Consider the following 13620-nt stretch of genomic DNA (forward strand, 5'->3'; position numbering starts at 1 on the left):
AGTTTTTCCTACCTGAGACTCTTTATATATATATATATATATATGACTTAGATTTAGACAAACTTTATTTTCATTTTGTGTACACAAAGTGCATAAAAAAACAAAATCTTGTTATTTATAGGTTACAACTGTGAAATGAACATTATAATGCAGCAGTGATCAGAATGTAAAAAGTGTAGGAGAAAAGGAAACTAGTTTAAATATAATGTGCAAAAAGGCATTCATATGGAAAGCTTCAGTGCGGTGCAAAATAAATATGATGCAAAATAAAGTATAACATTGAGATGTGCCCTATTTAAAAGGATTACAAATGTTTCAGCCACTTTGGTGGTGCAAAATAATGTTGCAAGTGGGATGCAGAGTCCAGTTTAGAGTTCAACAGTGCAACAGTCTGATGACAGCAGGGAAAAAGCTGTTACAGAGCCTGCTGGTCCTGCAGAGGATGCTGCAAAGTCTCTTCCCAGACGGCAGCAGGTAGAACAGTCCATGGTGGGGGTGTGAGGAGTCACTGATGATGTTATGGGCTTGGGACACGCAGCGCTGGGATGAAATGTCCTTAATGGAGGGCAGAGGAGCCCCAAAAATCCTCTCTGCTGTCCAAACCACTCTTCTCACGTTCCTCCACTCTCAGGTGCTGCAGCCTCCACACCACACAGTAAGACAGGAGGGCTTTCCTCATGCTCCGCAGGAAGTACAAGCACTTGTGTGCCCTCTTAACCAGTGAGGTGGTGCTTATAGATTATTTTGGGGCTATCTGTGATTTGCACCCCCAGGAATTCTATAAAAAGGACAGAATAATCACACAATCTTCTCCATGCAAAAAAGTAAAACCACTCACCTAAGTTATTATGTGCTTGATTTATAAACACTGTTTCATTTTAACCATCTTAATTTGACCCATTTAGAACTTTTTGATCATGCTAATATATTTAATGTAGTATATTTGTGTAATGTTCGTCTTCCTCACTGGGACTACCATGAATGATACAATGAATGTTCAATATGCCCTCCTTCATACAGTATACATAAATCATTTTTATATCACTGCAGATTCCAACACAACAGGCACAAAATGATGAAAGCTCTCTTTGTCTGAACCAAACGAAGAAGACAGTAAAACTTTGTACCAATGCTGCTCATAGTGAATCAGCTGGTCATCACAACTAAAACCTTTAACCAGTTACTTGTCTTTAAATAATGTTAGTAAAGCATGGCAACTGTAAGAAATAAGAAAACAAAATAAAAAGAAACAGAAGGAACAACTAACCCTTTGTTTTCTGTCTCAGGGGTTATTTCCGTGAAGCTTACTGATTTGAAACCTGCACATATTGATAGAACTGCTTTTCTTGGAAGTGCAGTGACCTGCAATTGTAATGTCTTGTCCTTCTCATCCTGGACGGTATCTACAAATTTCCCCCGTAAAGATTTGGCGTTAAAAATGGAAATATTAAGGGCACAAGGAGGTGCTATTGCTGCCTGCTCACTTGGGCATGAGATAATAAACATTGGGAGACTTTCATCTGAATGCTTTTCTCAGAAATCTTCTCCCACATGGATGAGCAGCGAACAAGTATGATACTTTGTACCAGCCAGGGTAGATTTCGCTCCCCCCTCTTAAAAACCACAAGACTTCTTTCCCTTATTCTCAGAGAGCATGTTTCAACTGCCTCGGGGCACTTTGACACGTCCTGTCTAAATTTCCTACCCAATGCATGAATATAAATGCACCACTTGTATTTTCTGTTTGATAAAAAGTTATCAATGTGCACAAAACATAATCAAGAGCCCATGATTCCTGGGACTAGCTTATTATTTTTAGCATTAAAAAAACAAAAAGGCGACAAACGAAAACAAACAAGTTATATTTTGCTGCTGATACCTGCCTTTCCACACAATCAGAAACAAATGACTATCCTCGCTCATGCATGCAACACACACTAGCTGGATCATTGATTCATTGTGCCATGAGAGATATGCATGATGGGGAGCTATCTGGAGGATGGGCCAATGTGCTGCTTGTAGCTTTCAGGCTCATTCTGTGCATTCCTGCTTCTGTGGAGCACTGGTAGCAGTGTATCAAGCATGAAAAGCTTCAGATGTTGGAGTTTAAAGAGCTGAGAATAAGATACTAAAACTAACTGGATTTATCACCGGCTGTACAGCTTCTATGTTTTTGATCTTCTGCAAAAAAAGAAGAAAAAAGATCAAGAAGACTTAACCTGTTGAGGGAAGGAGAATACAATTTCAGCAGAAGGTACAGTACAGTTAAAGTTGTTTTATTTTTGAAACCTAAAACCTTCTTTTGAGTATTGAGATTTTTTCCAGTGACAAATAAGAATTGTAGATGATGCATTTAAAAGCTATTGTAGCAAACATCCAATTAAGAAAAAGCAGCAGCATTGAGTAAATTACATTTCATAACTAAGCTATCCTTTTAAAATCATTTATTGAAAATCAATGCAACCCATCTGATTAAGCTTCCAAAAATAACTGTAAAAAGACATTACTGTGCATAGTGTAGATAATATCACATGTGTACTTGATTCCTGAAAATCTTTTCCAAGTCAATCAAATTACAATTGTTTATTTTCTAAAAGGGGCATTTGATTCAGTTAGTTAGCTCCAGCTGAGTCTTTAAAAATTAAAGAATCTAATATGTGTATGCACAGAACAGATTACAAAAGATCTAAATCATTGTAATGTATATACTTTATTTATCCAGGTAGAGTATCGCATTAAGATAAAGGGGAATTTTTCAGGTTGAATCCTTGTAAACATGGCACATCCTACATGTATCATCTACATTAGGTAAAATTTCTATTGATATTTATGCAAAATAAAAACAGCAGAAATAAAGATAATCCAGTTTTCTTATCTAACTAAGCCAAATCCAGATCAAATATGGACCAACTTGATACTGGCTAGACTTGACTGCATGGTTGGGTTGTAGGTTTGTTTTTCTACCAATAAAAGAGAATCTATACACTGTGAAACTACTTAAATGTTTGGCCAATACACAATGTGAAGTAATATAAACAAACAAGTCACAGGGCTAAAATACTTACCCATAACCTAGATTTTAAAAGAAGTTATACTTGAGCTGAAATAAAATATTTCTGTTTTTAAGTTCTGCATAAAAAAAAAAAACTCCAGGAAGATCTCTACTGACAAACAACTGAATTTTGCAAACATTTTATTTGAAATAGATGACAGCATAGCCCTTACTTCTTTGCAGATAAAAGGTCAGTGTTACAGTGTGTAAAAAAACGGTTGTAAATTTACCTATTAACACCTTTCACAGGTTCAATGAAAATTCTTCAGGATGTATCTTTGAAAATAACAATATGTGAAGGATGTCCGCTCCTTTCTACTCTCTCTCTCTTTAACCCAACAACCTGGGGTCACAGTTTCATCCAAAGGAGGCAAAACTAGCAGAAGCAAAATGCTTCTCTGAATAGGTAACACATGTAGGTTTTTGCACCAATGTGTGCAGACCCTTCCTTCTGCTGCCTCACACATATACGAAAAGACTTGTAATTATGTAGCCAGAAAATAAAGTTAGACAGACAGGCAGCTAGAGTCTAATCTATCAGATGCCAATGCTACTTTGGAGTTGAAGAACATGTGTTTATTTATTTCTCATCTCGCCTGCCAGAGACGGTGCTGCAATGTGAAAAGAGTAATATCACCTGCTTTCTTAAATTAGAATTTCATGAGCCATATTTCACCATAAAGACGCTGACTGTGTCCCACTTTTCAGTGACATTAACCTTCAAGGTATTGAATTTGTGAGGAAGTAAGAGTTAATTCCGACTATCTCTGACTGGGAAAAGCTCAATGAGCACAGCAAGCATCTCCAACAGGTTCATGCACTGTGCTCCCTGTGCAGAAGGACCAACTGCTCTACATTTATGTCTACCATTACAGGTTTAAACTGTAACTCTATTCAAAAATATGATATTATTCTTATAGACTCATTGCTGTATGTACACATCGTTAGCTATAAGATACAGGACATTTTCCAGCTTACCCTAAACTAATGAAGCAGAAGTTTTCTGACTCCTCTCTAAAAGACCTATCAGTCACTCTGATTAGGAGTTTCTTTGTGCGTTACAAACAGAAATATCTTCTCTAGGACCAAATCAAAGAAAAATTCCCTTATAATCGCTTCCATGGTGTCAATTTAACCATTTTGTATTCAATAACAATTTATTTTTTAAATGGCTTCCACATTATAAAGACAAGCCACAGAGGGTAGGAAGTACTTTTAAATTGAACGCCACTAATTGTTGAAGCAAGCCGGGTCAGTAATGAACATCTCTGCTCTCATCAGAAAAAGCACTGCAGTCTCCACCTCTGCTCAACCTTTATCGTGATAATTACTCACCTGCCCCATTTTACTGTCTGGAAGCCTTATTAATTGATATTAAAATGTTCTGGCTTTCGCAATACCCTTGATTAAATAACCTATAACACCTGTAAATAATTACCACCGCTCCTTCCGTAAAGCTTAGTCATAATCTGTCATGGCATGTCAGCATAAGAGAGAGACTTTATGGAGGTTTTAAATATATACAAAAAAAAAATCATTTGTGATGAGTGTCCTGCATCAATTTCAATATGTGGTCTGCTGAAGAGAATCCAGAATTTACCAGAAATAGCCAGGATTGTACCTTTTCATGTCCATTCAAAAAAATGGGATTTATATAATAAAAATGCTAGAATATGTTATTAATAGAGTAATTTTATTAGTGCTTGAATTTATGGATGCCTAGTAGCTGGAATGTGTTCTATATCAACACAATAATATTCTTGTGTTAAGATGATGCCTTTTTTTTTTATCTTAACAGAGCTTATTTAATAGGCAATAGATGAGACACAATTACAAATGACTTTAATAATGAAAAAGAAATGGGGTTAGGATGTTGCTGCCCGACTGTGCATCATGCAGAATAATTTTTCCCTGGTGTCTGCAGGGAAAAAATGCTAAAGATCTTCAGCTAGTTAGTTTTTATCTATCTTCCTATTTTTCTCTCCTGGAATAACTCTGTGGTTCAGATGCATGCTGGGTCTAATTATGTTGTTTAAAAATAAAGCCCCCCTTTATATTAAGATTTCTTGACTCTTGAAATATACCAATCAAAACTATCTGATATTTGGCACTTTTTATAGATTTGTTCACATCACAAAATATGAAAAACATCCTTGTTGAAACTGATGTAAAATGTCCTAAAAGCATGACACTGCCACTGCCATGTTTTAGTGTAGGCTTTCTGCTCTTACACTGAAGTATCAGAGCCAATCATGCCTGTTTGTTTTGACTTCCGTCATCCTCTGGATATTTCATCCAGCTATTAATCTGTACTTTGAAAGAAAAGGCTCTCTGGCCTCAGCCTAACATTTTAGTCCAGACATGCAATCATCACAGGGCATATTTTTCCAATTTGGCATTTAATCTGTACATTCCAGAAACAGCTCCTGTGTTAAAAATATGATCATATTTGCGAAAAAGTATATATACTTTTTAAGATTTTACTCTTCTTGTCTTAGACATTTGTTTAATGTTTTGATTCTTTATAACATCTCTTAAAATTTGCTTCCCTGCCAGTTTTTTTAACCTTATTTCAGGTTAATTGGATTCACTGTAACAGACGTTGGATGATGAACCCTATGATGCAGAAGCTGGGCTCTACCATTTTATATGTCTGTGAATTTAACAATGGGGTTTACTATGATTTCTTCAAATTTATAAATTTTGGACATTTTGGAATTTCCTGTTTTCCAAAGTGGAATTTCACTGTTCGTGTGAACCAACAAGGCACATGTTCAACGTTTTCCCAGTAACAAAGAGAACATTTCATATGACCATGAGGAAAGCACCTCATGAAAAACTTTGTTGCACAATGCAAGAGTTCAGTAGGTTATGTGGGAAAAAAGAAATCTGCAGGACTTTCAGGCTTTTCAAATGTTTAAAAAAAATCTGTTTGTTTGTATCATAGGTATGGATGTAGAACCCGGATTTTACCGGCATGTGGACGTCCCCGACCATGTTCACTACATTGTCGCCTTCTTCGTCTTAGTGATTGGAACAGTGGGAGTCACTGGAAATGCCTTGGTCATGTATGCTTTTTCCTGGTAAGTATGTTGATTCACTTCTTTACTTATAAAGAAAATATTTATTTATCTATACTGATTTTTCTATTCTACATCAGTGATTAAAAAGTTGTACAGTGCCTTTTATTAAATCTTAATAAAAAACTTAATTACAAATGTCTACAATAATATATAATTTTTGAGATTTTTAAGACTTTATTTCAGCTGTGTTTCCTAAGAGTAGAATGATCACATATTAAATACTTTTAATGAATTGTAGAACTAAGAAACTAGTTAAACAATGTGAATTTATTGGATATTTAATTGCAATTGGTTAAAAGTTTAAAACATACAAGCTAAAACATAAATAAAAATGAATCCAACACCTTTGGCTAATACAATGTTTTAACACATTCACATATAGGGATATGTAAAATAAACATTAAAATACAAATAAATGTGATGTAATCTCAACACAACTTTAAAAAGTTTTATATAAAAAAGTGATGAGGAATTAATTAGGTCACCCCATTTTTCTATATACAAATAAAATTACTAAAACCACACACAGGACTATCACATCAATGATATATGAAAAAAATAAAAGAAAGTTGGCCTCTCAGCATTTTGGAAGAGCTTAGTCTGGTGTGCACCAGTGAACACCAGTAAGGTGCTGTTTGATGTCTGCAGAGCAAAGATTTGAGCAGCTTAAGAGTCTGGAAAGGGTTTTAAAGAGGTGTCAAAAGAACTGTAAATCTGCCATTCCACAGTAGGGAAAATAGTGTACAAATTAGAGTCATTCAGAACAACCAGCACCATGCCTGGGTCTGCTAGTCTGAACGGGTTAGCCATGAAAGCAGACCACGAGAGGGTAAAGAAAATCTCCAAAAACCTTACATTTCATTACTCTTTCAACTTTTGATGTAAAGGTGCATGCCTGTAACAGAAAGAGACTAACCTTGTTAAGCTGCATTAAAGGTTGGCAAGAAACACACTATTGCTCTCTAAGACTAACAATAATTTCTGGAATAATTTTCATAGGACAGAATAGTTTAAAGTTGAATTTCTTGGACATTAGAGCAGAGGGTATGTTTGCCATGAAACACCACTGTAACAGAAGAAGAGCCTAATACTGTACCAACTGGGAAGTCACATTGCTGCAGCTGTCCAGCTCATCATATTAGCTATGCCTTCTCATATGGGTTAGAGGTCTCCTGTAGAATAAAAAATAAATAAATAAAGTGAAATAAATATTCCTGCTAATTCTACTTTTTTGGGGGGAAACAAAAACACATTTATATACAGTTTACTATATAATATACCAACTGAAGCACCAAAATCCTGGTGCCTGACATCTCTCTTGCAACAGCTGGTGATGCATGTCTCCTTCAAATGATGCATCACTCAATTGCATCTCATGTCACACTTGTTTAGTACACACAAAATCACTCTATCCTATCTGCCTGAGCCGTGTTTACCACTATTGATATTTCATCTCGGTGAGTGGGCATCTAAGTCGGCACAGATAGAAAAACAAAGTATGTAAAAAATAAATATTAGATGTCAACAAATCTGTGTCTAAAATGTATATATGCTAGGCAAGTATAGGGAGTGCCTATTTATCAGATTTTAAGCTATCTCACAAAAGCTGTTCTATAAAAATACTACAATAAAAATATCTGCCAAATCAAAGCCAAAAGCCCTTTTAAAAAGGGAAGAATTTAAGTACTGATATAAATTATTGATGGTCAAGGGCAGCTTGTATGTTTTTAAGTTGTCTTCAAAAAGGGTTTCTCTATTTTTCTTTGTCAAAGTGACAGTTTGTTTTTCCACTATCAGTCTAGCCCCAGCAATTATTTATCCTATACATGTGTTAATAAAAGCCTGTTGCCCTTAAAAGTCAAAGAATGTGTCCAAGGACTGTGGCTACAAATGATAAACGATGTTGATTTCTTAGAAGAGGAAAAATATTCTGTTAAACAAATTCCTCTAATCAAAAGGCTGTGTCACCTTTGTTTTTACATATTTTACCACTATCAGATCAGTTCCTGTTTCTTTATCGTAAAAATGTGTTTAAATATGTTTAACCTTACTTACATATCAAAGAAATATGCAGTCAATATAAGGGTAAATTTCTTACGTATAGCATGTTTGATCAAACATTGCAGAGATTTGCCACTGATTTTAAAAATGCATTCAAAGAAGAATGTATCTATATATACTTATAATGAATCCAATGATTTATTATTGAGAAGATTGAGCTTTTCTGCAACAAACACACCAGATGAGAATAATTTTAAAAGATCTATGATGCTGTGTGCCTGTCTCATTTTCTAGAATATCTCTGTGAACTTCTTTTTAAAGATTCTGTGGTAATGTGGCTTTTATTCATAATGATCCAACAGGAAAGGAGGATTGAAAAAATGAGGCATATGTAACTAAAGTAAAATGAAGTTCTTACATGGAAAGGTGAAGGTTCCTTTCCAGCTTTCTGTCACATGTTGATGTGCCCATGGGAGGCACTTAACCACAAATTTCCAACCGATCTGCATATCAACATATGTATTGATGGGTGACTGTGGCCCTAATGTAAAGTGCTTTCAGTGGTTAGTATGACTAGAGCAGTGCTATATAAATCCAAACCCTTTACCTGCTACCTTGAGGGCTAACATCCCCTTCCACAACCCTATGCTCAATCCTTAAGCTTATTATGATTTAAAAGTCCATGCCATCATGAACATGTTGAAAGTCTGAAAAAATGCACAAATAGCTGATCCAAATGAATGCTTTTAAACCAGTTATATACTGTCTACCATCTAAAACATCTGACGCCATTTCTTCATATACTTCAGCTCATCTTGTATATGATGCAGCATTAATCTAAAACAGCATATATAAAGGAATTAATAATTTAGAGTTTCATTGTTTAAAATCATATTCCATCTTTAATAGTTCTAATGTCTTATTCTAATTAGTAAATGGCATGTACTTATTTAGCGCCAAGTCAGGAGACTTGAACAACAAAAGCGCTTTACACTAAATTCATTCACACACACACTCACACACTGATGGTGGCAAACTACATTGTAGCCACAGCTGCCCTGGGGCTCACTGACAGAAGCGGGGCCGCCGTACACTGGCACCACCGGGCCCTCTGACCACCATCAGTAGACAATGCAGGTGAAGTGTCTTGCCCAAGGACACAACGACAATGAAAGTCAGAGCCGGGGCTTGAACAGTCAACCCTTGGATTTCAGGGCAAACTCCGACATCCAACTCCACTGTCGCCCCTATAAGTGCTTATATCTATAGCCATTTTTAAGTTCATAATTTCTCATCTACATTTTATGTCAAAATATTTAACACTAATCTCTTTCAGTGACAAGAAACTTCGAACACCTCCCAACTTCTTCATCATGAACCTGGCCATCAGTGACTTCTTAATGGCAATCACACAGTCACCGATCTTTTTCGTTAACTCTCTCTATAAAGGGTGGATTTTTGGAGAAACAGGTATAATTTTCCTTATTTTCAACAATGATGTAAATCGTACGAACAGGATATCTTATATGAAAAAAGCTTTAAATGCATAAGCGGATTTTTTGCAGATGAGTAAAATGTGACCTTTCGCCTGCACCTTCTATATTAATCCCCTACAGGGTGTAAATTGTATGCCTTCTGTGGGGCTTTATTTGGAATCACCTCCATGATAAACCTCCTGGCCATTTCTATAGACCGCTACATAGTCATCACCAAGCCATTGCAGTCCATGGTCTGGACTTCATCAAGACGAACCTTCCTCATAATTGCTCTGGTTTGGCTTTATTCACTTGCCTGGAGCCTTGCACCACTTTTAGGGTGGAGTAAGTAGCTTCATCAAGCAGTATTTTCAGATACTCTTTACTTTTTCTAATTTGCACGTTCTTCATACTAAATTTCTTTCCAAAGGTTCCTACATACCTGAAGGCCTGATGACCTCTTGTACATGGGACTATGTGACATCTACTCCGGCCAATAAAAGTTACACTTTGATGTTATGCTGTTTCGTATTCTTCATCCCTCTGGGCATCATATCCTATTGTTACTTGTGCATGTTCCTGGCAATCCGCCATGCAAGCAGGTACAAGCACCCTTTAATCTAACACCCATTAATCCCTAAAAAGATTTCCAGATCAGTTTTGTTATCTGAAATTTCACCACAAATTTTGTACCGGTAATTGCAAATTTGTCTTTTGTGGGTTTGCCGCTAATAGCATTGCACGTCTTCAATCATTTCTGCATGTTCTTTGCAAAATAGCTGATAAAAGATTTGTCTGACTGGATAAACAACCTAAGATTTCAAGTTTTCCATAATAATTCTAATTATATTATCTGGATGGGTTTTTAGAGTCACTGTCCAACAGGGAGATGTACTTTCATTCCTGACTTAAACTTTTGCAGCTTCTAAACACTTTTCTTCTATTATTGACCTGAATTTAGCTCTATCCGTCTTTCCTATTGTCAGCTTCCCTGAGCTTGCTAATTCAAAGCCTTCCCATGGGACAATTTTATCACATCAAGCTGTCACCATAGGGAGGATTTGCTCAGCTTTTCATGCCAGCCAAAACATTAGGTTTGGGTCTCAGCAGAGCAGACGACCTTTTCCCGAATGTTTTTTGTAACCCCTCCTTGGCTTGTGGAAAACAATAAATATCTTAGGAGTTTTTATTATTTTTTTTGTACCACAGCTTTTGTGCTCTTATATTTAGGACTATATCTCAGCCTTAATTTCCCTATCATTTACATTCTAAAGGCCTTTTTTTGCTACTGTGTTCTGTTTAGATGTGTTGGGAGATTTGCTTTTTTTATTTTTCAGAAACCAAGTGTCATACAGTAGTTGGTATGTGCCATATAACCCGAGAAACACAGAGAACTTCTGTTTTAACAGGACAAAATGTATAAACACCTAGCATGAAAGTGTAAAGCTAAAAACAACTGGAGCTGAGACAGTTATGCTGTTGGGAAAATGTCAAGAGAAGAACAATAAACATCTCTAAAGCTTTCTCTTAAAGAAATGCATCTTTAAAAGATTAGATATTCTTTTTGAGGCATTTTTTGAGGAATACCACAGTGCAATAATTGTGTCATTTATTTCTTAAAACTGGAAATATAGAATAGATTTATTTAAAAATGTCCTGTTCCTTTGCTGAAGTGCAACACAAATTTATTCAAACTGCCACACATCATCAAAGTCAAGAAGGTGGCACAAGGGCTGCGTATGGAAACTGTGACATTTAATTGGATACTTCTCACTAAGCAAGATAATACAACATTTTCTGTTTTTCTTTTATTCTAAAATCAACAGAAGTTCTGAAAAAGTTGTAAATAATTTTCTAAATGTCTAGTAATTTATTTACAGCACACTGGGTGGGCAACTATGGCTTCTATATCCCTAGTTTGGTCTCTGAAAAATTAATGAGAGGATGTGAGGCAGTGTTAGACAGTGGGCGGGGCTAACTTTGATTCTGCTGAAGCTTATTGCAGCTCCCTCTATGCTAGAAGATATAGTACTCTAGCAAGCTAATTAGATATATTTCTGATCAAATTAGGGATGTAGAGGCTGGAGCTGCTCCCCCAATATGCTGTAAATTCATTGCAACACACTTTTTAGTGTATTTCTTCCTTTTTCAGAGATATTTATGACTTTACAGAAAACCAGGAATAAGATATCTAATGTTGGTCAGTTGCAAGCAATCAGACGGCAGGGTTTCTATGGAAATGACCTTAGTCCCGCCTCCCTGACTGCAATTAGTTAACAGTTTAAATAAATAAATTATTATCATTTATTATTTCCAGTTTTAGAAATTAATAACACATTGAAATCTTTTTTTCATAAGTTATTTACTTATTGCATTTTCAGACATTCTCAATATTTTGACACATACCTTCCAGGATGGCAAATAAATAAATGACATTTGCTTGGTATTGTCATTCTACTTAACATTTTTATTTATAAGATTTTTATATTGTCTCATATGTTTATTTGATTTTGTGGATTTTTTTTTTTTATCTGCACCTTTCCACTTTTTGCAATCAGAGATGTGGAGCGATTGGGGTCCCAGGTGAGAAAGTCAACCCTGATCCAACAGCAGTCTATCAGGACTGAATGGAAGTTAGCAAAAATTGCCTTTGTGGTCATCATAGTGTTTGTACTCTCCTGGTCACCCTATGCATGTGTCACCCTCACCGCCTGGGCTGGGTAAATATACAACTTTTATCTTTATAGCAAATTAATATTTTTTTTAAGATCATTTTGATTCACTTTGGTCATTAATCATGACCCCCTTTTGATCTGAATGGAATATCAGTGCCTATAAATGATGTAATATTATCTGTCTGTAAATGCTTTAACATTTTTCTCCACACCCTGCCTTTCAGATATGCACACATTCTTAACCCATACTCCAAAGCTGTCCCTGCTGTTATAGCAAAGGCATCTGCCATCTACAACCCTTTCATATACGCCATCACTCACTCGAAATACAGGTGAGGACAGATTTCTGACTAACTGCTAACTAAATGTTAAAATAGAAAGAATGTCATTTCAGCCAATAATCAGAAATATTTCAAAAGGGACATCCTGGCAGAGAGGGTCCCCTGTCTTCACTTCCTGGTCCACGCCCCTAAGAGGAACTGCATATCAGTGTCAAACACCAAGTGCTTTATCAAGGACTCTGGGTTTAACCGGCAGTCTTCAGCCTCCAAATCAGAGTCCCAGAGAGTTTCCTCCATGTCTACAACAGACACAGTGAGTATCAGCGCTCCCTGTAGGTTTCAGAAAGGCAAAATAGAGACATGTTCTGCATGCATTGACAAAAAACAAAATATATTAACTAACTTTACCAAAAAAGCTAAAAGTTTAATAGCTTTAGAGGTAAAATAAAAATAAAAATTACAAAAAAAAATATATATGTATAATGAATAAAAAAATACCTGTAATTACTTTAGAAACACTAATACTTTATCTGATGTGGACTGTTATTAATAAAATAAAAGTCCTTGGGTTTCATTTAGTATAAAACCATAATGCACACTGTAGAAAATGACACAAATGCATCCATTTTCTGCTGGGTTTAATTGTTTTCCTGAGGAAGACACAGATAGTATCGAATTGTTTATAAAGTTTGAAACGTAAAGCTATCCAACATCAGATAGCTTTATTTTAATTTACAGTCTGTTGTTTGCAAATTACATTAAACTGACATTAAATTAAAGAATTACTGTGACTGGTGATACTTGTATTGTGTTGTAAATCATTTTGAGGCTGACTGTTAGTCTTTCTCTGTGGTCTTTCCCAACTCCTCGAAGGCCTGCATTTTTGCCTCTGCTACCAACCCAGGCAGCAGCACGCTTACCATAATGATATCAGCTTGTTGTGTCCCACAGGACAACCTGGCTTGATAGGATACTTTAGCCTTTTTCCCACTGGAAATACTGGGTTAACATGTTTTTTATAAAACATGGTAGACTGGTAAACAAAGTTATATG

At 35.8% G+C, this 13620-nt stretch overlaps 1 protein-coding gene across 1 annotated transcript in view; it reads left to right on the plus strand.

Moving 5' to 3' along the window:
* Window positions 1–2122: 2122 nt before the first annotated feature.
* The window catches only part of LOC107103086 (melanopsin-B-like), a 12643-nt gene continuing 1145 nt past the window's right edge, over window positions 2123–13620 (plus strand). The window contains exons 1-8 of the mRNA XM_015402605.1: window positions 2123–2254; window positions 6000–6135; window positions 9473–9606; window positions 9753–9956; window positions 10042–10213; window positions 12170–12331; window positions 12511–12618; window positions 12706–12880. Of these exons, the coding sequence (XP_015258091.1) occupies window positions 6002–6135; window positions 9473–9606; window positions 9753–9956; window positions 10042–10213; window positions 12170–12331; window positions 12511–12618; window positions 12706–12880 (1089 nt within the window). The 5' untranslated portion in view covers window positions 2123–2254; window positions 6000–6001. The remainder of the gene's footprint in view (window positions 2255–5999; window positions 6136–9472; window positions 9607–9752; window positions 9957–10041; window positions 10214–12169; window positions 12332–12510; window positions 12619–12705; window positions 12881–13620) is intronic.

This window comes from Cyprinodon variegatus, unplaced genomic scaffold (genome assembly GCF_000732505.1).
Source record: "Cyprinodon variegatus isolate N-32 unplaced genomic scaffold, C_variegatus-1.0 Scaffold1375, whole genome shotgun sequence".
Lineage (NCBI taxonomy): Eukaryota > Metazoa > Chordata > Actinopteri > Cyprinodontiformes > Cyprinodontidae > Cyprinodon > Cyprinodon variegatus.